Source organism: Citrus clementina, unplaced genomic scaffold, assembly GCF_000493195.1.
Source record: "Citrus clementina cultivar Clemenules unplaced genomic scaffold, Citrus_clementina_v1.0 scaffold_6, whole genome shotgun sequence".
Classification (NCBI taxonomy): domain Eukaryota; kingdom Viridiplantae; phylum Streptophyta; class Magnoliopsida; order Sapindales; family Rutaceae; genus Citrus; species Citrus x clementina.
Genome location: NW_006262139.1, coordinates 20023754 through 20045620, shown reverse-complemented (window position 1 = coordinate 20045620; position 21867 = coordinate 20023754). Strand labels below are relative to the sequence as shown.

At 35.2% G+C, this 21867-nt stretch overlaps 4 protein-coding genes across 7 annotated transcripts; 2 read left to right on the top strand and 2 right to left on the bottom strand.

Moving 5' to 3' along the window:
- Window positions 1-2583: 2583 nt before the first annotated feature.
- On the top strand, window positions 2584-5078 carry LOC18038606 (putative HVA22-like protein g). 2 transcript variants are annotated; one of them, XM_024181955.1, is made up of 7 exons: window positions 2584-2964; window positions 3204-3279; window positions 3410-3508; window positions 3879-3935; window positions 4029-4092; window positions 4188-4403; window positions 4638-5078. In XM_024181955.1, the coding sequence occupies exons 2-7, from the start codon at window positions 3248-3250 to the stop codon at window positions 4950-4952; spliced, it is 783 nt and encodes a 260-aa protein (XP_024037723.1). In that variant the 5' UTR covers window positions 2584-2964; window positions 3204-3247; the 3' UTR covers window positions 4953-5078. The 2 variants fall into 2 exon arrangements, with proteins under 2 accessions (XP_024037723.1, XP_006430094.1); XM_006430031.2 differs by having other exon boundaries at window positions 2584-3124.
- Window positions 5079-8436: 3358 nt separating this feature from the next.
- On the bottom strand, window positions 8437-12975 carry LOC18038605 (transcription factor E2FA). 3 transcript variants are annotated; one of them, XM_006430028.2, is made up of 14 exons: window positions 12613-12975; window positions 11806-12022; window positions 11651-11704; window positions 11479-11564; window positions 11311-11399; window positions 11160-11214; window positions 10867-10919; window positions 10732-10782; window positions 10585-10633; window positions 10413-10478; window positions 10245-10321; window positions 9861-10092; window positions 9209-9275; window positions 8437-9102 (listed from the first exon to the last, which is right to left on the bottom strand). In XM_006430028.2, the coding sequence occupies exons 1-14, from the start codon at window positions 12817-12819 to the stop codon at window positions 8969-8971; spliced, it is 1437 nt and encodes a 478-aa protein (XP_006430091.1). In that variant the 5' UTR covers window positions 12820-12975; the 3' UTR covers window positions 8437-8968. The 3 variants fall into 3 exon arrangements, with proteins under 3 accessions (XP_006430091.1, XP_024038058.1, XP_024038059.1); XM_024182290.1 differs by having other exon boundaries at window positions 8438-9105; XM_024182291.1 differs by having other exon boundaries at window positions 8438-9105; window positions 11830-12022.
- Window positions 12976-16639: 3664 nt separating this feature from the next.
- LOC18038917 (transcription termination factor MTEF1, chloroplastic) lies at window positions 16640-17855 on the bottom strand. Its single transcript, XM_006430026.2, has one exon. It carries the CDS (start codon window positions 17669-17671, stop codon window positions 16661-16663), a length of 1011 nt encoding a protein of 336 aa, XP_006430089.1. The 5' UTR covers window positions 17672-17855; the 3' UTR covers window positions 16640-16660.
- Window positions 17856-18029: 174 nt separating this feature from the next.
- Window positions 18030-21256, top strand: LOC18038916 (2-Cys peroxiredoxin BAS1, chloroplastic). The gene is made up of 7 exons (XM_006430024.2): window positions 18030-18416; window positions 18553-18630; window positions 18735-18816; window positions 18906-18985; window positions 19284-19409; window positions 20566-20679; window positions 20849-21256. The coding sequence occupies exons 1-7, from the start codon at window positions 18198-18200 to the stop codon at window positions 20963-20965; spliced, it is 816 nt and encodes a 271-aa protein (XP_006430087.1). The 5' UTR covers window positions 18030-18197; the 3' UTR covers window positions 20966-21256.
- Window positions 21257-21867: the final 611 nt, after the last annotated feature.

Below are 21867 nucleotides of genomic sequence, written 5' to 3'. Positions count from 1 at the left end.
TTAATTACATACCGAGACGCAAGCAGTGATCGCAAATGCTTTGAAATTTACTGCGAAATTTCATTCTATTTACGTGATGTTGAAAACTCTTCAATAAAATGATCTCATGATATTAGAAATTTTAATCACTCTTCCAGAACTCAGACGATGCTTTTTTTATTTTTTATTTTTCCTCCTTTAAGACCACCGAGATTAGTTGACTAATCTTTTGCTGTCCAATTCATCGTCAAAGTTTTGTGGTTATTTTGTCAATCAAATTATAATTTTCTTTTAAACTAACCCCAACTAAAGATTATTTTAATTTTCTTGATAAAATAACTCCAACTAGAAGATTATTTTAACCCACTCATCAAATCATCCAATTAAAAAGCTAATTTTTTTATAATAAAAAAATCATAGTATGACCAATTATATGTTGACTGAATTTATATGGATTCAGAACATATATATATATATAGAATGAATGGTGACAATTATTTGGTTAATAGGTTGACCTAACATAACGACCCCAAGTGTTTGATATTATCACTGTTAACATCATTGATTACAACATCTCTTTTTATATAAATTTCAAACGGGAAATGAATAGGAAACTGTTGTATTTAAAAAAGAAAAAGAAAAAGAAAATTAACCGAAGACATTATAATAATTTTTTTTTTGAGAAGTAATATTTTATTTTGGTTTTAGATTGAGAATTCAAATATAACAAAATAAAAGAGGTGGAAAATCTTCCTCTCATGTGAGAGAACTAAAAGAAAGAGAGCAAAATTTAGCTAATGCATTCTTTACCTTGTCACAATTCATTGAAATATGAGCAAAATCTTATTTTATTACAATTAATTGAGATAAGAACAACTTAAAAATCTTACTTCAGCACAAATAATGAGTGAATGTGAGAGACGTGGAATCTGGACTAAAAGTGAGGTTTCTAAGAACATTCAATTATGTTTCTAAACATTAATTCATAAACAACTATTATGTACTTTTTCTATTATTTTAAAATTACACACGTATGTTGAATATCAGCATGAAACTAAAAATTAGGGCGTACTATAATGTAATGGTACACACTTACGAGTTTTTAAAAAAAAAAAAAAAAAAAGAAAGAAAACCCTTAAAATTTAGATTTGTACACAAATTTTGGAAGTGAAATTAATCTTATCGTCATGTTTGGCTAGAAAATAAATAAGTTTCTTGGCCTCGACAATTTGTTTATATCAATTCTTTTTACGGTAAAAGCTCATTTAGTCCTTATATTTTAAAATTAGTGTTTATTTAATCCCTATATTTTTAAAAATACCTCAAAACGTCAATGTCGTTAAAGTATTGATACCTCTACTGTTATTTTTTATTTCTTTTGACTTACTTTTACAATATTACTCTTTTATAATAATTTTTTTTTTACATTAAAAAAAGAAAATAATTAAATTACTAATTTAACCCTAAAAAATTAAAAAAAATTGTGTTAATTTTTAATTGTCAAAAATTGTATGCAAACTATCAAGTGTGCAAATGGTGCTTATAAAAAAAATTAATATAATTTTTTTAGGGTTAAATTGATAAGTTAATTATTTTCTTTTTATTAATGTCCAAACAAAAAAATTATTATAAAAGGATAATATTGTAAAAGTAAGTCAAAAGAAATAAAAAGTAATGGTATAGGTATCAATACTTTAACGACAAAGATGTTTTGAGGTATTTTAAAAAATACAGAGACTAAAAGAACATTAATCTTAAAATAAAATGACTAAATAGACTTTTACCCTTCTTTTTATTATATTAATAAGTCGCGTAAAATTGAGCGCGCGCGCGCACACACACACACATGTATATATATTGCATCATCACCTTTTTGTTAAGCAAGCAAGCGTATGTGTGCGCAACCATCAAGGGAGACGTGTTAGAAAGTAATGGGTCAACGAGATCTTAAATGCCCATTATACCCTTACTCTATTGGAAGACTCTGAAGGAACAGGTTTTGCTTGGGTCCCAGACTAAAGCAAACAGAACAAAAGTTAACAAATTATTGCCCTTTCTTGCGGCTAAACTTCTTTAATTTAACCATCATCGTCCGAATCATTGATGCCCTCGCACTGATTTCTTTTTCAACAAAAGGGTTCTTCGTAAGACCATGAATAAGCAATACAATATTTTAAATTATTTTGAGAGTATTACCTCATACGTCATACGCTTGGTTAGTTTTAAAATAAATAATATATTATCGATGTCATAAAATTAAATTTAAATCTAACCAATGTAACGTATTACTTTTACTCTTATTTAAAATCTTAAAAAAAAGATATGAATGAGTTGAAAAACCAAAGTAGTATTCCATGTTCCCATGTAAAAATAGATTAAGGACACCACTTTAAGAAAAGCTAAAAATAAAAATAGATATATATTATTAAACAAAATCAATTTTAAAACTTATTAAAAACCAAAACAAGATAAATTTTCTTAAAGCGAGAAGATAGAGAAGAAAGCCAAGCGTCAAAGGCAGGAGTCCGGTATGAATAGTTAGTTCCAACTTTTACTTCTTCAACCTCCACGAACTATTATTTTTACCGCAAGATTGGTTACGAAATTACACAAATACCCTTATAAGGCCCTTTAACTGCCAAACCGGTAAACCCGTTTGAAGAATCCCAAGAAATCCCCTCCTCGCTGATTTGCGTGTAAAAAAAAATAAAATAAACAACAAAGAAGCGTCTGGTGCAAGAGAAAGAAGATCCCCCCTCTCTTTCATTTTTTTTAATTTCTCTTTAATGCAGTCGCTTCTTTGTTTGTGCCTGATTCAGTTCTTCATTTTTATTAATTAAATAAATAGCATTTTGATAATAACTTGCAGTCGCCTATTATATTTATATATAAGTACCCACATTCCCTATAAACTTTTTTTACTTTTATGTCAAGTTTCTGGGCTCTCTGTTCTGTTTTGAAGAATCAGGGATCCGTCTCTTAAAGGTTGAACAACGCTTCTTCTAAAGAATTTTCCAATCTCTTTCACAACATTTTTGTTTCTTGAATTTGACTGTTATTACTTTTTCTTCATTCGGACGCGGCGTTTGAACTCGTCAAATGTCCATTTGTTCAAGATTTTGATCGTTTCTGCCGTAGATCACAGGTTTCTTGTTTTTGTCTCTGGTTTAATTTGAAAAAGTGCATTGAATATAAAAAAGACGATTTTGTGTTGTTTGTTTCAGGAAATTTTTGGCGGGTATTAAATCGTTAACACAAAGAATCAAAGATGTTGGGAGATTTCATCACTAGATGTCTTATGTAATATATGAACTTTCATTGAAGTTTTTTTCTTTATCATGTTTTTAATTTTTTTGTTTCTCCATATACTTTTATTTTTGGGATTCATTTCTTGGAACTTCATTTTTTAACTATCATTTTTGGATGCCAGATTGGTTTTTGGTTACGCATATCCAGCGTTTGAATGCTATAAAATTGTGGAGAAGAACAGGGTTGAGATAGACCAACTCAGGTTCTGGTGCAAATATTGGTAAGATTAATCTTTGGTATTTGGTTTGTTTTTTTCTTCTTCTTAATCTGTTAGAAATAGTCAATAATTAATTCTATGAAAAGAAGTTGAGACCATCAATGCCAGAATGCCTTGAATAGTATGGGAGTTAGGTTCCGCAATTATTTTTCTACCGGAAACTTTGATTGGTAATTTCAGATTGTATTTATTTTTTTGATCATCTTCTTACATGTCGGGTTAACGAATTCAAAAGAAGAATTTATTACTATATTCTGAATTTATGATGTAGCTGGAAGTAGAGATGAATTGATTAGACACCATCCAATCGAGTAACTTGCCCAGATCACCTTTCAGGCTTCGGCAAATGACTTATTTCTCTACAATTTTGCAGGATCCTTGTGGCAATGTTGACAGTTCTTGAGAGGTTTCTTGATGCAATTGCTTCATGGTATGCACACTCGATACTCCTCTGCAAATCTTGCACATTTTTTTTCGCAATAGAAAATTACATTTACAACTTTGTGCTTGTTTCACGTGAAAGGTTTCCGATGTATGGAGAGCTGAAGCTGGCATTTTTCATCTACTTGTGGTCTCCAAAGACACAGGTTATTAGAAAACAGCAAACTCTATCTGGTAAATACAAGAAATAGAAGCAAAGCGAACATATCTGTAACTGGCAACTTTGGTTTTGATGATGCAGGGAACTGGGTTTGTTTATCAAAGTGTGTTGAGGCCTTACGTGTCGAAGCACGAAACAGACATTGATAGAAGGATTCTGGAATTGAGAGCAAGACTGTGGGATCTGGCTATTTACTATTGGCAAAATTGCGCACAACTGAGTCAAGAGAAATTCTTTGACATAATCAAGTTCTTGGCTGGCCAATCTGCTAGGTTCTCTAACGCCCCTGCCCATGAGGTAAAATTTTCACAATTATGGAAATGATCACTAACTCGAAGCCAAGTTCATGCTTCCAAGTGAAAGCAACCCAAAACGAAGCAAACAATTTTATCGTCAGTTCTCTCATACGCAATACCAGAATTACACTCTTCAATAATAAATACTAGTGTTGATAGTTAGTTAAGTTCACAAGTTGCGTGTTCAATTTAACTTGTAACCAAAACTACCACACAAACTTAAAATAATTTGCAGAATCAGAAACGCAACGGTGAGAAGCAGCATGCACCGAGCGCGCCGCCGCTACCGGAAAACGGGTTTAACTCACCCAGAACCCCAAAACCGGGCAAGTCCAAATTCGGATTCGGATCCCCGCGGTCCAGCACAATCAACCGGGCCGTGTCGGAGCCGACGAAATCCAATCTCGCGCAAGTCAACATGCGGGTCACATCGGAACCCGGTTCCCCCGAAGACGGTTACATCCCAGACTCGCCCACCACGCCAGGCACGCCCAACGAAAGTCTCCTCCAAGCTCGCCAAAGGCTCCGGCGTCAGAAACCACAGCACTAGAATTGGCGCCAAAAAGATTGCACGTCAATTGCTCTGCTTGATCAATTGTACAGATGAAAAAAGAAGGAAAAAAAAAACCCACAATTCTTTCTTTAATGATAAAAAATTAGTTAATTTTTTTATTTAGTCAAAATTCTGTTTCTTTTACACGGAATACACTGAGCATGCGACTGATTAATTGAAAACACGCGGAGGAGATTTTGATCCAGATACGGCATAGGAAGTGGGAGCCGGTGGAGGAGTCCGGGGAGGCGGACATGGGCTGGAGGTAAGCCCAGGCGGCTTGTTTGACTAGGCGGTTGCGGATGGAGATTTCGTAGGTGGAGTTGGCAGCAGAACCTGTGGCGGTGGGCGAGTTGAAGCCGGACGAAGGGAGAAGGTCCTTGAGGGAAGTGTATGACGAGGAGGGTGATTTTAAGGATATGAGCTCGAATGATGATGCTGAAACGTCGTCGTAAGAGTAATTTGATGACTTGGCCGGGAGACTCAGTTTTGTGGGGAGTGGTACGGTGGTTGATATGGAGTTTCTGCGACCGAGTGACGGTGGCGGTGACGGCGGTGAGGCCATGGTTTTTGGTGAGTGGCGAAGTGAGACAAGAGCAAATCTGTGTGTCTGGGGTTGCAATTATTATACGCTGACGTTGTCACTGTGTTTTGTTCACGCGGGTTTTTTTGGTCCATTTGTTCGCATTGTCTTTGTTTTGTTTTCTTGTTTATTTCGTCTTCTTTCTTTATCACCGAATTGATGTACTTTACTCTCTGCTTGCTGCCCCGACCGGAGCGTGATTTTGCTCCTTATTTACCGTGCCAGATCGATTTATTGCTCGACATTTCTCACATATAAATCAATAAGTTAACGAGTTGTAATAGTTAGTTAACTTTTCGACTAAGAGTGGGTGACAAGATGACAGTGAATATGAATATGATACTTTTTTTTTTTAATATATTTATAATAATTTGGAATATGACGCCGTCGTGGTAAAACAATATCAAAAGCGGAAAGAGATTAAATAAACTTTATAAATTAACACATGGAGAACGCGGAAATCTGATGTTCTTGAAAGTTCGTCGTTTTCTGGCAGCCACATCTTCACCCACTGGCCACTTGCAGAGGGAAATGCTAATGGATTTGGACTCCCTTCCATCCTTTTTTTTTTTAAAAAAAAAAATTGCTTTATTCTATAATAATTGTTAAAAAAAAAACTACAATCTAATAGTTTACATAATGTATTAACGGTGATTTGATGATGTATAAGTAGATGACTAACGACCAACTGAGATAACCCATTAGAGATATCATACAAGCATTAAAGACCTTGAGCGCTTGAGCTATACTATATATTATACCGTATTCTGAGAGCAAATTCCTTTTTCTTTTTATTTTTAATGTAGTGTTCAGTGCTGATATCAGAAAACCCAGTGATATGCAGCCACGTGCAGAGAGGAGAGAGAGTGGTAGCCCACTCCTGCTCATTTCGATCGAGGTATTTTCAAACTCGAAAGAAATGATTTATACAAAACAATAACTTAAAAAAGAAACGAAGAAAGGATTTGACAAAACAAATCACGCAATTGATGGCCACTTATTCCAAGCTTGTAAACAAATACCATCATATATGATTTGGTCAATCTTGAGGGGCTCATAGACTTGTCCTTTCTCTTTCATTGTTTTTCGCATATTGTTGATTTATTCAACTCATTGAGCCTCGTAAGTGTTGTAATTGTTCTACATAGAATTCGTACACCAACGAATATTTTTTAAAAAATTATTTTCGGCATTATTATTTTTATTATGTGTTTCTTGCTTGATTCTTGCATCATTATCATAAAGATGTCTCAAGCAAGGCAATGAAAAGGAAAGGTTCGCGTATCCGAATAAAAGAATCATAATATGATAATTTATAAAAATATAACTTTTTGTGTAAATTATTTATGATATATATAAAAAAGCAAAAACATAATAAATAAAAGATTGTGGCTAAGTTATATTATTTGTAATTTACGTTCAGTCCAAGAGTTGTACTCAATAACTCAATAAATGTGTCCAATCAAATAACACTTGAATTATTGGATACAATTTTTAGATTTGTATAATTTACATATAATGTAACTCAGCATTATCTTAAATGGCGACGGTGCTAAAAAGTGATGTGATGTGTGTACAACATAGGACCATATTTGGGAATCCAACGTGGAGAAAGATAAGCTTTCACGGTACTAAGCTGTACACCAAATGGCAACTTCCAAAATGCCCTTCAATTCCTTAAGCAGCAGTATGTAACGGGCCGTCTAAAATTCCAACCCAACTGCCTAAGATTCTAGGCCTAAGAGCCCAAATTTAAGTTAAGGTGTGCTAGCTTGACCCAATTTTTAAAATTTTACAATGCACTCTTAACACATCATATCTAGAACCTTCCACACTTATGTATACTTAGAAATATCTAAATTTTTGTAACAAGTTGCTCAAGTTGCATGAAATTCTCTTCAATGGACAAGCCTCCCCTATAAATAGAGGAACTTATCATTATGGACACACAACACGACAAATAACTTAAGCATATTTGTAAAACTCACAAACTCTCTTGAATACACTTGTACACTCTCTTGTGAGTAATAAATTCTCTTTAGCTAATTGCTCTCTTTTCTTTTTAGTTTTACTACAAGCATCCTTACTTACCTAGTTTAAGAAGTTCGATAGGTTTATTTATCAACTTCCGTGTTAGAGTTATTTAAATACCGCACAGATTTACTGCACAAAATACTCACCCCGTGACATGTAGCATGAATCACACACATTTTATTTCTATTTCTTGAGCCATCGTTTCCATTCACCTCTCACGCCAAAATTCCTTAATAGAGATCCATATTTAATCTCGTCTTTTTGGTACTCTCTAATTGATGTGCCTTCGATTTAATTTTAAACACACCCAAAATGTTTAATAAACACCCACTCTCTAGTGATGCTATTTTGCATTAAAAAACAACGGTAAAACCATAATACCTTAATTTTAAGCGCACTCTTATGATCTTCTCTTAATTCAAAGGTCCTAAAAAGCATATTTATCTCTTAATCCTGTTGCTTATTTAATACTTATCAACAGGTCGTATCAGAATTCCTCTCCCAGGGAAGCCAAGTTGCAAAGAATACCGGCGTTTGGATATTATATTATCATCAAACACCATAATAGTTTGATAACCATACACATTAGGTCCACTTCGTCCACGTGGGTGGACAACACTGAACTGCTTTGTAGAGAATGTGTCAAAAGGAGTCCTAATATGAAAACGACTTCTCGGTGGCGTGGGCGCGGGGGGGGGGGAAGATGGGGATAAGTTAAGTGCGGACAAAAACAATGGAGAATGAGGTTGATTTTGGTTTTTTTTTTTGCAGCCCTGAGCTCTGCTCATCCACATCCTAATATATGATCAAGACTAAAATCTGAAGCAGACATCCTAGTGTAAACATTATTAGAATCTGTAACCATTGGAAATGTAAACATGAAATTCAATTAGAGTTAAAAAAATGACTAAACAATAGCCTCTATCACCATAATGGTATATCAATTACATTAAAGATATAACAAATGTTTGCTAACTTACAATTAGGGCAATCCAGGGCAGAAATTTTCACTGACCTGACATTGTCCCAGGCAGCAATTCCATTGCATGTCTGTTTCATGACATTTAGGTGTGGCTTACTTCATTCTCCACACAGAATCAATGCTGCTACAATGATATTCCACAGGCAGTTTTACTGTGTTTTATATGTTGTTTTTTTCCTCCCTGAAATCTGCTACTTTATCAAAATTCCAAGCAAGAATAAGTTTATTTGAAAATAAACCATGGGTCAAAAATTTTACTCAATAGCTGTGCAATACGGCAGTAACTTCCTCTGCAGCATCTACCAACTTTCCAGTATACAACTGTCATGCAACTCAATGGTACCCTTAAATGAACGACATGGAAAGTTGCCGAAGGGGCACCTACACGAGTCACTTGATTTTAGCAAATAAATATCATCTGTGAATAGGGTTAAAGTCAGTAGATGGAACTTCTGTTATCCTAGATGGGGGAGTTTGTGGCGTTGGGGTACAGGCATCTGACATTCCAAATTCAGCATGCAACATATTCACTCCATCCCATTCAGCACCTGCTACGGTTTGAGTCAGGGATTCAACAATCAAGTTGTGAACCGAAAGAAGGAAACAAGAGATACAGATAGAAGAAAGAAGAGCAAAAATTTAGATGAAGGATACAGTCTGTCTTCCACATATCTGTGATACTAACATCAGCATCTGATAGAAGCCAATAATCAGCATCATTCTGCAACAACAATGACAGACTTAAGTTAGATGATTTAATGTTACAGAAAAGTAACAAAATATCATATCTTTTGTATATTAGGAATTGTGAAGAAAAAAACACAGAAATAAACTTTTGGAAATTCATTTATCCTTTTCTTCTTACACATAGTTAGCAAGAATTTGGGACTAAAAAACATCATATCTTTAGGATGACCAGATTACTTAGATTCATCCAGTGCCTAGTTGGCATATAGGAACTTTAGAAACCGACAGACAACTGCAAATTAAGTATTAAGAACACCATCAGGCTTGCATCATTCATAAAACATTGGCAAGTGTGGCCTCATTGGGCTGCATCTTCAGATAACTAACATGAGCCAGAAATTGACTACTTGACTTCAAACCTATGCAAAACCATTTGAAGAATATTGGCAAACTCATTCAAAACCTGAACCTTATTTGAAATGATAATTAGTTGCTTATTACTTGAAGTCTTGAACTAATAAAATATCTTCTCCCAAAGAATATTTTCCCTTACGAATATACGGTTTCTTTAATTTATTGTTACGAGGACTAACAACTGTAATAAAAAAAGTGCACTTACATCAACATCTGAAGGAACAATTTTCATCATTCCACCAACAACCTCCTGTGAAGAATTAAGATCAGAGTAAATTTGATGAGCCTGTTGTGCCTGAGCTTCAGTTTCATTTCCAGCTCTGTCCACATTGATTATCTCCTTCACTTGGTTTTCATTAGAATCTGAACTGGAAACAGGTGGAACGCTTGCAGGTGGCTCAACACTATTCGTCTCCTCAAACTTCTCTTCAAATCGACTGAAAGCCAAAAGGGGTGTCTTAAATACAAAGAACAGAGAAATTAAAGAATATCAAAGCAGGGATCCCAAATCCTCTAACATCAGATGGCAGTCAAGGTAATGATATGTGCAATAGCAGATATTTTCACCCTGACTGGAAGGGGAAATTACCTAACGAGGTATACATCAATGGGACCCATTGTGCTTCTAAGAATTATGCGGTATCTCCTCTGAGGGTAATCAACAGCCTGTATACATAGGACCAACAATTGAACTTGCATCAATGGCATGATAAGTGAAACAACGGTAACTTCCTTTCAAATGTTCAGCTCAACTTACTTCATCAGGATCAGGGACTTCAAGAGTTGTTCCCTGTGGAGCTTTGATTGCTATCAGGGTCTGATTCTGCCAGAAGCAATGAATAAGAAGTGTAATTTCAGATAAGCTAAAGAACCTTTGATATTGGTTTCAAGGAGGGATATGATTATAAAAGAATGTAGCACAAACTAACCTGGAAGCAATGCAGGTTCTTGATATCTTCTTCAGTCACAAAAAGCCACCTGAAATAATTGAGACACAATCATCTCATTGAGTGCATATTAATACCAGTTAAACGTATAAACAGGATCAGAATACATGGTGGGGAAGAAGAGTTTACTTCCGATTGTTCTCATTTTCAATTAGTTCCCTCAACCTTTCCCTCAGTTCCCTGAAATATTTCCTGGAAGCATCAGCACTAGTGAAAAGATTATAAACAGCAAAATGTTACTGCTTCAACAAAAGAACAAGGGACCTTGTTTGTTCGTCTACTCTGAGCTCTTCCATGGAAAGATTATCAATATCAGCCTGCAGGAAAAGACAATAAGATAAAATACGGTCCATCTGAAAAAGCCACTAAAAGAGATTCCTATTTCTCTTTTAATCAATCCTTGTTCCATGCTTCAACAACAGGATCACCAGCAATTGTTAGATATTCTATGCAACATTACAAACTGAGATAGAAGAAAGAAGAAACATAGTAATCATAATATAGTAAACTTAAGAAGTTGTTGCCGCTTTACAAAGCAAATTTTTACTTTCAGATACCTGTAATATGGAGGCATCGGCATCTACCTCTCCTGGAATTGAATTATCAAGTCCCCTAATCATTTTGACCAATCCTTCATAAGTTCTAATGAAACAACAAACTAATATAGAAGGAAACAACATCAAATTCTTAAAATTTTCAGAAACATACTTCCAACGTATTCTGTTCTTGAGCTTCTTTTCAATCAGACCAATTCCTTCCAATACATTTGTTATGTCGTATATTCTCCTCTTTTGCACCTGTTTTAATTCAAAAAAGAATGAACTTAGGATTGGGAGTGTTTCAACAACATAGATGATCAATAAGCCAGATGATCACCTCTAAAGTTTCTGCAGCTTTATTCAGGTCAAGTATACCGTCTTCAGCATGCTTAATCAGATTAATGAACTTCTTTGTTAGAAGACCTGAAAAATCAAGCAAGTTATCCTTACCGTACATGAAAATATAGAATACAAGAAGTTATTGTAGATGCCAAAACGTTCAGAATTACCCAAGGAACTGTCATAACGGCAGCTGCCGGCTGGAGTAAGAGCAGAAGGCGAACCTGCAAATTAACATGAAAATTGCTTTAGCTCATCTTCAAGGACTAAGTTTGGTAAACAGTCACATCAAAGGATGTATGTAAGGTGTAAGAGATGAGAGAACCTAAATGATAAGAAATTTTCTCACCAGCATTCGACACTGGTGTCTGAGGAGTCGATCTATTTCCCTTTATTCCCTTTGACCTGTTGTTTACCCTTCCCCCTTTTGCAGATACAGGTGTGTGGAAGGGACCGTTAGATATGTTTGTCAATCCAGGACTGCCAACCCACTCACTGGTCTCAACCTCATTGTCTTCCATTCCATTCTTCCTCTTTAATTGCTGAGAATCACAGACAGAATTCAAGCATTGTACTAACAACAGGCAGTTGATGCACTTGAGCACAAGCTACTTAAATGTTCAGAGTAAGTGATGAACATTCGACTGAGTCATGAAAGTTTTGCATTGTTAAAATCAGGACAATTATGGTTTAGACACTTTCACAGCCAACCATATTGTTTATCATTAGCACCCATAGCATTTCGAATTAATCAATCAAACAAGCATTTTCTTGCTCTAACAAATTTGAGTAAGTAATCAAGCAGATAACCTAAAATTACAAAATTGAAGATGAAATCCTAACAACGACACAAACTAGTCAATGATTAGCTCATAGTCAACTCGAATGAAAACAGATAAGAACGTATTAAATTGAGTATGGATAAATTAAATTGAAAAAAAAAAACCAATCTATAGCACACGAGTTTTTTTGCCAAACGAAACAAACTTCAAATCAACACAATTATGCAATACATCAAACTGAACAAGCAATAAGTTCAAAAGTGAAAAAGTCGTTCAATAATTACAAATTAAGCCACTGAAAGGAAACGAGAAAAAAGTAAATTGAAGTTAAAATGGCTAAAAAAACTGACAGGAGATCTAACAACAATTGCTTCAGGTTCCTGATCGGCGGCTCTGCGAGTGTTCGAGAAGCGATGGTAATCATCGGAAGGAACAAAAGGCGGCTTAGTAGTGACAAAAGCAAGGTGGCGCTTTATTGGTGGGACGATCGGCCCCGAACGAGGCGGATTTGGCGGTGGCGGCGCGGTTCGGTAGGGGGCTCGGGATGCGCCGGACATTGGGATGAGAGATGGCGAGAAGAAAACGAAAATATGAGAGAAAGAGAGGAAGTGGGATGAGAAACTGGGGAGAAATAAGATCTAGAGAGGGAGGGGTTTGGATGGGGAGAACGAGAGAAGAAAACGAGGGAAGGAGGGAATTTTAGTTCGGATAGATGTGGAGGGAAGTTTTACGGAAAAAAATTAATATTAATATTAACGTTATTTTGTTTTGTTATTTCTTTATTTTGGTTTTTTGCCTCCTTATTTTCGTGAAATCCTGTAGTAACCCCTTTACTTTTGTGTTCTTATTTCTTTTAGAAATTTAAGTGATGATATAAGAAGTTGAACTAAAGAAAACTTCTATTGATCTTACGCATATTTGAGATTGAGATGCAATTCTTTCGCTTTGACGTCACGTGAGAAAATTATATATTTCTTTTGGTCATTTTCTCATTATTTGTAATTATTTATACATCTTTTGTTGGTCTTTTAAGAGGCTAATAAAATTAAATATTTTAACATTAACGCTTTTGTCACCAATAATTTTTCAAATAAAAAAAGATAGTCTTCATGTTATGATTTTAAAAGTTACACGTGTTAAAATTGAAGTAATTCAAAAATAAGTAAGTGTCAATTATTATATTATGATAGTTTTCATGTTATGATTTTGTGATTGGATAACTATTTAGCTATTGAAAAGTTTATACATCAGATTCTTTGACCATGCACTTTTGTACAATCATATTTGACAAATTTTATATTAAATAGAACTATACATATACAACTTTTAAAATGATGATTAACTGCGTCATTAAATTACTTTTGAATATTTCAACAAATTTTATAATTTAACTTCTTAATTTTATGTTTTAGACTACCTCATAGAAAATTAAGATGAATTTCACAATTTCTTTTAATGGTATTGTCACAAATAAAACGAATTAGATATACATGTTGACCTCAAAAAAGTAAAACAATTTGATTTGTTAACTGCGGGTACGGTTGCACAAATATTAGCTAAAATGTGATGTTTTCGCAGGAAGTGAGAAACATCAGCATATTATGAAATAATTACAAATAATCAAAACTTTGGGCAATTCGTACAAAATCACGACAAAAAAAGGTCAATAACAATAATAAAAAAAGGGGGAAAATTATACAAACGAATCGGCGAATACGCGCCTTTCTTCTTGTCCTAAGCACGTGCGATTATTAGGCACTCACTATTCCAAACATCCCACCCTCGCGTCTCAACAAAACCCTAGAATGGTTAAGGGACCACGCGGCACACGGAAATATTGGTGCTACTGCTTCGAGGATCATGACAAGTGGCAAAATGCCTAATCTTGACTTGCTGCCCCACGTCCGATCAGCTAAATGACTCTGCCACGTCATCTGGTGGAGGAGAGAGCGCCGATGCTCACTTAAAAAAAAAAATATTGTTAATAGACTAAAAATAGAAATCATAGAACGACCTCAATTTTTTATAGATACGGGAAATTTGTTCAGTTCATGAAAAAGAAAAGATACTCAAGAATCACGATGACAGCTGTGACATATTGGATTGACCAGCTATAAATACATTTTTTTTTTTTTTGGTTTTGAAAAGTTGCCATTTATTCCTGGCAAAAGCAGAGAAAGAAGTCTCCGTCGGTTCAAAGACATATTGACTCCACTTTAATTCACGCGAGAGTTACATAAAATTCACCATGGAATTCGATTTTTAAAGGCAGCAGACACTTCCACCTAAAGGTGGGCATGGATTGGTTTGAGTTGAATTTTAACTTAATTCAAATTAAATTATAAAAATTTAGATCCAACCTAAATTAATTCAAATATTTTTAACTCAATCTAAACCAAATATTTGGTTTGGTTTGGGTTTGGTTTGAATTTTATTATCAAAATAATTTTTATTTTAATAAAATTTAATTATATCAAAATTATAATAATTATTAATTGTTATTAATCATTAAATTGATATTAAAATATAAAAAAATATAGTGGATAAAAATTATAAATTTTTCAATAACTTAATCCTTAAATTAAAGAATACTATAAAATAAAAATAAAGTTTAATCACAAAAATTATTATTTCTCAATAAATAAGAACATACACTTTAATAATAAACTTTCACAAACATGACATTAACAATCTAATAATAAATTTTACCACTTGTTATTTATTTAATTATGCAATATTTGTTTTTATTTATCGTTTTAGTAGTTTTACGTTATGTTGTCTACTTATATGCTTAATTTTATTTACATTATGATATTATATAGTGTGTATGTTTTATGTTCTAATTTTATTATATGATAAGCAAAGTTTTGTACAGGGCCTAATATGGGCATTACATTCAATTATTGACAAAAAATTAGTTGTCATCTAACATATCGGACCCAGTCCAAGCCGAGTTATTATTGATCACTAGTAGAGTCTCCTGCTCTTTCTATGATGATCCTTCCATGTGGGAGGAATTACTTTTGTAAATAAGAAAAAAAATTATGTTATTTACAACAATATTTATTTAATTTAAATTTAATTTAAATTTATTTTTACATGTTATTTTCATTTTTTAACTGTTGACAATTTATCACGCCGTAAAAAATTTAATGGTAGCCTTTTACTTATTTGTGTTTATTTATTTTGTTTTCATTTATTTTATTTGAAAAATTTGAGTGTTTTGGTTTTGTCCATGACCCATGGGTAAACCATACCCAACCCATAATGAAATAGTTTTCTATATAAAATCCACATCTAATCCATTTTCATGATTTACCCAACCCAAACTATTTAATTTAGTTTGGGTTTTGATAAACCCATGAGTTGTGGGTTTACGCCCACCCCTACTTCCACCTACCTCACAGCAGCGGTGGGTAGAATCCCTTTTGTAACAGTCATGTCATAATGGTCGCGATTCTATGTTTTAATTTAGATTTATTGCTTAAAATTTGGAAATTGCAATGAAAGTCAGAAATGAAAAAAATTGTGGACATTGCAACAAAAAAACATACAATGCTTACAAGGTACCAGTGGCAAAGGAGACTAACGACCAGGTTGGACTCAAACAAGCTTTTCTGTCTGCCTGTCCGGTTAACCACTCATATATATGAGAATACAAGTAAATAGCTAGGTCTCATGAAAACATATTAAAGCATATGCGAATTTTAAAAGATCTTTCCTTGTCTTGCACACATTCTAGTTTCTACAGAAACCTTTCTATCTCAAGGTTCGTACAAAGCTGAACGAACAGAAAAACTCGGGTAACTTTTTGCCAATAAGAGTATAGGGGTTAGTGACTGCAATCCAGGGTTGCACATGGTATAAAACTCTCTTTAAACATCAAATTCAGAAAACTGAAAGAAGCAGATCCTAACACTTTTCCACAATCTATATTTAGAACGACAGATTTCCTCATTGTCAGTTGGAAGCACTCGATTAGACTTACAAGAACACCACACACATTTCTCAAAGTCAAAAGGAGAACCCATGAGTACTCTTGCATTTGTCGCCAACTTGAAAACATGAAAATTAAGACTCCATTCTAGTCTCAATCTTATGACGCAATATTTAAACACTGGCTCCATTTTCTAAAGATCAAACATCATCAAAGATATGTCTATCATGAGTTTTCAACAAATAAAAGCACACGAGGGACTGCCAATGTACGACATAGCAAATTAACAATTAATCAACTATGAGACTTGTATAATTTCCCATTGAAAGAGTCCAGACAGGAAACTCATATTGGGTAGTCGAATTTAACAGTCAATCAGTTAATAATTCAATTTCAGAAACAACCAAATAACATACAAAATGAACCAAAGCTCAATAACATTAAATATAACAACTTTTACTCTACATTGAATCAATAAGACATTTTATAGGCGACAATGGAGACTTTGTCAAGGGCATGGAAGAATTACAACAGACACCCAATCTGCGATGGAACTGTGCCTCACTAGTCTTTAGCAATACATTAAGAGGGAAACACACTCCCTTATCTACACAAGCTTGGTGTCTAGGCTTAATCCTATTCTCCAAACTAAACGAAAAATACTGCGGGAATTCCTTCAACTCTTTCAAATCCCTTCCCATTTCCACTACAAAGTAATTCAATTTTGGCTCGTAATTATCCTTAACACTATAATTAAACAGCTGCGGGAATCGGCGAAACATCGCCGTAGCTTCTCTCTTAGAGAACCCCATTTTTTGGAAATACTGTAATCGAGGAATGAGTTTATCTTCAACGCTACAGGAGAGTAAGTAGGTGTGTTTGTTTACCTCGGCGATTCCCATGCTCTGCAGGAAATACAAAGTGGGTCGCAGCCGGGTTTTCACGGCGCTGACGAGTAATCTGGGCCGTCTGCTGATAACCCTTTTCAAATCAGAGCCGTTTACTTTGGCCTCTCTGAGGAGGAAGGTGAAGACAGGGAGGATGTCGGAGGCTCGGGAAGTTAAAATTTCTGGGCACATGGAGACGATTCGGCGGAACTCGGCAGCAGCGAAGTCCAAGGAGGTGATTAAGTCAACGGTTGATTTGATGTCGTTCAGAGATGTGGAGACGATCGGAGGGTGGTCGTTGATTAAGGAGAAGAAGTCAACACCGATGGAGTCGAGGTAGAGCATTTTTTCTTGGAATTCCGAGTGGGGACTATTTGGGGGTGGGGAGATGGAGGGTGTTTGTGTAATTTTGGGGGGTATAGGAGGAGAAGGGATAGGGGTGATTGTTTTGGTAGAAAGTGAGGGGAAGTGGACGTGGGAGTTGAGGTTTCTCGGGCGAGAGAGTGAGGGAAAATCATGGTGGGTGGAGGGAAAATGGAGCTTTGGGTGGGAAAATGTAGAGCAGAGTGTGTGAGAGTCTTGCATTGCTGCTACATGTTGGATTGTGAGGGTCAGTATTATCAATATTTTCAGCCTCTCTGTTTTGTGCTTTTTCGGGTTGAGAGGGATATTGAGGAGGGGAGTGTGATTTGCTTAAAGGATAAGACAACAAGAAATGTGATTTGAAGAGAGTGAGATGGGCGTGTTGTCAGTGCTATCTGAAAATCCGAAGAGGGTTCAAGAAGTTTGTGGATGATTTGTACCGTTCTTGAGTTATTATTGCTACTACATGGGCTGAACGGTTAGCGGCCCATTGGATGCTACATAAAATGACGAATATACCCTAGAGCTCAAAAGGCGACCTAGATTTCCGGTTAAACCCAAAGCATGTGGAGCCGGGGAAACCCAAGGCACCAAACCCAAACAAAAAAGCCCTATCCTTTCACTCACCCACCATTTTCAATCTCTTTAACTTCTTCATGAGACTGATGATTTTGAGCAACAGATAGCCACACTTTGTTTTCGCCCCGTTCGTTGACTCCAGCTGAACAAGAATACAACAACAAAAACAATGGCTTGCTCAGCTGCTTCTGCTGCTGCCACGGCAACAGCCGCTCTCATTTCCTCTAACCCCAAGGCTTTCTCTTCTTCCTCAATCTCCCCTTCTCAAAACCTAACCATTCCCCGCTCCTTCTCCGGCCTCCGCAATCCCCTCCAGTCCCAGGTCCCCCGCCCCGTTTCTCTTTCCCGCAGGTCCCGTTCTCGCAAGTCCTTCGTTGTCAAAGCATCCGTAAGTCATTCCAATTATACATGTTCTCAAATTTCTAAATTTTATGGAATGTTATTGACTTAATTAGTTTCTTTCTCCTTTTATAATAATTAATAACGAGATTAGTGAAGTAACAACCTATGGCCTCCTTTTACAGGTTGAAATACCACCATTGGTGGGCAACACGGCACCTGATTTTGCTGCAGAGGCTGTTTTCGATCAAGAGTTTATCAATGTACATTATTTAAAAATAATAATAATAATAAAGAAATGAGAATGTTATACGAGTTGAAAATTTGAATTTTGTCCCTTTTTTGACTTGCTTTAGTGTTGGTTCAGGTCAAGCTTTCGGATTACATTGGGAAGAAATATGTGATTCTCTTTTTCTACCCGTTGGACTTCACATTTGTTTGCCCCACAGGTTTCCTCTAACTCTGAACAAGATTGAAGTTGAAGCTTAGATGAGAGTGGACAATAAAAATTTTCTGATCTTTGAATTTTTTCATGCAGAAATCACTGCTTTCAGTGACCGATATGCTGAATTTGAGAAGCTAAACACAGAGATATTGGGTGTCTCAACTGACAGTGTGGTAAGTTAGCTACGAAAAAATTATCAAATGCTCAATTGGTGGCTGGTTGCATGCTTTCTCGTAGTTATTAAGTTTTTTGTGTGCGTATATTTCATTGCATACATAAAAAACTATTAGAGTTCCCTAGTAATACTGCAGTTTAGCGGATACAGATTTTCCCTTAAGTGAGTAGTTGCTGCGTACTTGAGCAAAATAATGATACGAGACATTTATGCTTGTCTGAATGCTTAGATTGGTTTTTAAACCAAAGTCTGAAATTGTTTCTGAATGCTGATGGTCTCTTACATCTTTTTTGTAGTTTTCACACTTGGCATGGGTCCAAACAGACAGAAAGTCAGGTGGTCTTGGTGATTTGAAGTACCCACTAATTGCTGATATCACCAAATCAATTTCAAAATCCTATGGTATTCTGATCCCTGATCAGGTAAAAAAATCATAACTAATTTTCACTTGGTTTTTAACCTAAAATAACAGTTTACAAATAACTAAATCAACTATTTCTAGCGATGACCAAGTTGTGGATTGATCAATTTAGCTTTCTATCTCTAGTGTCATGGTTAATGTCGTTTGTATGATTTAGAAAAGTAATATTAGCAAATGCTTATACTTGCTGTTGGAATATGGGAGTCAATTACTACTACTCTATCGCATGCCAATTGGAGCAAGGAAATAAGTTTTCCATAATGCTGCATTTCCATTTGTGAGAGGTGACATGGCCATCAGGATAGATTTTGTTCTAATAAGTTTTTGTATTATTCTTCTTGTACATTTTCTTATGAGCAAAAGAATTTGCTTGTTGTACCCTAAAACCTGACTTTCTGGATTTGCCTCTGTCCTGCATATTGAGTTCTATTGTGCAAACAAGTGTTAGCTATTTATCGTCTCACTGTCCAATAGCAGCCATCATTTTCTTCTACATGGGAATCTATATTGATCAACAAGCTACAACATGATGTAGCAACAGAAAGGATCACTATTTCCTTTGCTATGCTCATTTTCACTTTTCAGCATTTAATTTTTTCTGGCGTTAAATGTTTCAGCACCTAAATGTTCTTTCTATATGTGAGCGGCACTGAGACTGAATGGCAACAATAGTTTCTATGAAATGAAAAATCTCTTCCCACGACAGTAGCACACGTGACAGAAATCTTCAACTTAGTTATCAAAAATCACACTTCCCTCAATCAAGGGCACACTAAAGATGCTGCCGTAAAGTTAACAATTTGAATGCCCCTTAATCAGAATGATATCTTAGAAAATTTGTTGAATGATCTATATGATTATGCAAGAGGGGTTCCTCTAAGATCCATGAAGTAATATTGGTCATTGAGAAATGGAGGGATAAGCTGTCCAGACACTTGTCAGATGTCATTTACTAGGAAACACCAGTGCCGGGTTTTCTTTAGTTACACTGTTAGTTCCGATTCCTGTTGAACTGTTGATGTATTAGACTACTTCCGGAGCAGGTCTGTCTGTGTTCCAATTCCAATTTTGGGACTTCCCACTGTAACTTCAATTTCTGCGGTTAGATAGTCAGAGAACCTTGTTGCCTATTTACTAACATTTCAGTCTTATCACAGGGAATTGCATTGAGAGGACTCTTTATTATTGACAAAGAAGGAGTCATCCAGCACTCAACCATTAACAACCTTGCCATTGGTAGGAGTGTTGACGAGACACTGAGAACACTTCAGGTAAACTATATCTGATCAAGACAGACTGAGATTGACTAATATCAGTAGAACTTACTAATCTTTTTTAAGATTTACCTCTTAAAATTACTTAGAAAAATCTTCTTTTATTAGTGTTCTAACATTTAATTTGATCTTTAATTGATTCCGTTGCGGCAAAAATTCGCTGCAGGCCTTGCAGTACGTGCAGGAGAACCCAGATGAAGTTTGCCCAGCAGGATGGAAGCCCGGGGACAAATCCATGAAGCCAGACCCAAAACTCAGCAAGGAGTACTTTGCAGCTATATAAGAGGGGTTAGCATTGGAACCTCGTATGCATATCTATGTCTATTAGGGAGGTGTAGATGAGTTTTGTTTTTCCATGTAATGTGATTTTGCTACTTACTGTTAGTTTTGCGGAGCAGCCTGTGGGGAATAAATGCATTGGACTGGATTTGTCCATCTCTTTACTTCCTTTGTAATGCAGACACAACACAATCTCTTGTTATTGTCCTCTTCATGTTATCAATGTTACTGTGAATCGTATGTTGGCCAATTGGATGCAAAAATAAATAAATAAATAAACAAAATTAAAAGAAAATGAAAGCTGATCCCTTTGGAAGTGTAGATTGTGATTTTTTATCCATGGCCGAGAAACAAATTCATTGGCTGTTAAAATTGAAATTAAAGTATCAAGCGTGTGAAATATGATAAGGAAAATTACTTTTAAGCTGTGGGGATCATACTTCTATTTTTTATGACTTGCATGCCAATCAAATAAATCTGAGATTCAACACCTAGTAAGTGAAGATAGATACGCCTGCCAATTATAGGAAGTAGTATTATAAGTTCTTTTAAGTTGTCTGCAACTGAATCCTAGCCTTAGATTGATTGACTATTGATGAGTTGACCACAGCGAATCTTCGATGGATCACAGCAGATCAAAGTAATCAAAATATAACTGGAGATAACATCTTATTCTTATCATGCGTCCCACATAGATTCCATCAATTCAATTTTAATATGATGGTCGATGAATTTGCAGTCGAGAGATGGACAGACGAACTTCTTTGACATCTTTGTGTCTTGGTGTAGCTGTTTGATTGTTTAGGAAATTCTCATTTGTATTTTTTTTAATAATAATAATAATAATAATTTATGGTTTAAATGTGAAATGTTTTGTAAGCAATCAATATATCGATTGGGTTGGTG

Excerpts from the sequence above, each read along its gene's own strand:
- LOC18038606 (XM_024181955.1), top strand. The coding sequence starts at position 3,248 with ATGTTGGGAGATTTCATCACTAGATGTCTTAT. Across the intron at positions 3,936-4,028 it reads CTTGATGCAATTGCTTCATG|GTTTCCGATGTATGGAGAGC; the intron begins GTATGCACACTC and ends TTCACGTGAAAG. Across the intron at positions 4,404-4,637 it reads CTAACGCCCCTGCCCATGAG|AATCAGAAACGCAACGGTGA; the intron begins GTAAAATTTTCA and ends AATAATTTGCAG.
- LOC18038916 (XM_006430024.2), top strand. The coding sequence starts at position 18,198 with ATGGCTTGCTCAGCTGCTTCTGCTGCTGCCACGGCAACAGCCGCTCTC. Across the intron at positions 18,417-18,552 it reads CCTTCGTTGTCAAAGCATCC|GTTGAAATACCACCATTGGT; the intron begins GTAAGTCATTCC and ends CTCCTTTTACAG. Across the intron at positions 18,986-19,283 it reads GTGTCTCAACTGACAGTGTG|TTTTCACACTTGGCATGGGT; the intron begins GTAAGTTAGCTA and ends TCTTTTTTGTAG.
- LOC18038917 (XM_006430026.2), bottom strand. The coding sequence starts at position 17,671 with ATGCAAGACTCTCACACACTCTGCTCTACATTTTCCCACCCAAAGCTC.
- LOC18038605 (XM_024182290.1), bottom strand. The coding sequence starts at position 12,819 with ATGTCCGGCGCATCCCGAGCCCCCTACCGAACCGCGCCGCCACCGCCA. Across the intron at positions 11,215-11,310 it reads AAGAACAGAATACGTTGGAA|GGGACTTGATAATTCAATTC; the intron begins GTATGTTTCTGA and ends CAAAATGATTAG. Across the intron at positions 10,479-10,584 it reads AGAACCTGCATTGCTTCCAG|AATCAGACCCTGATAGCAAT; the intron begins GTTAGTTTGTGC and ends TGCTTCTGGCAG.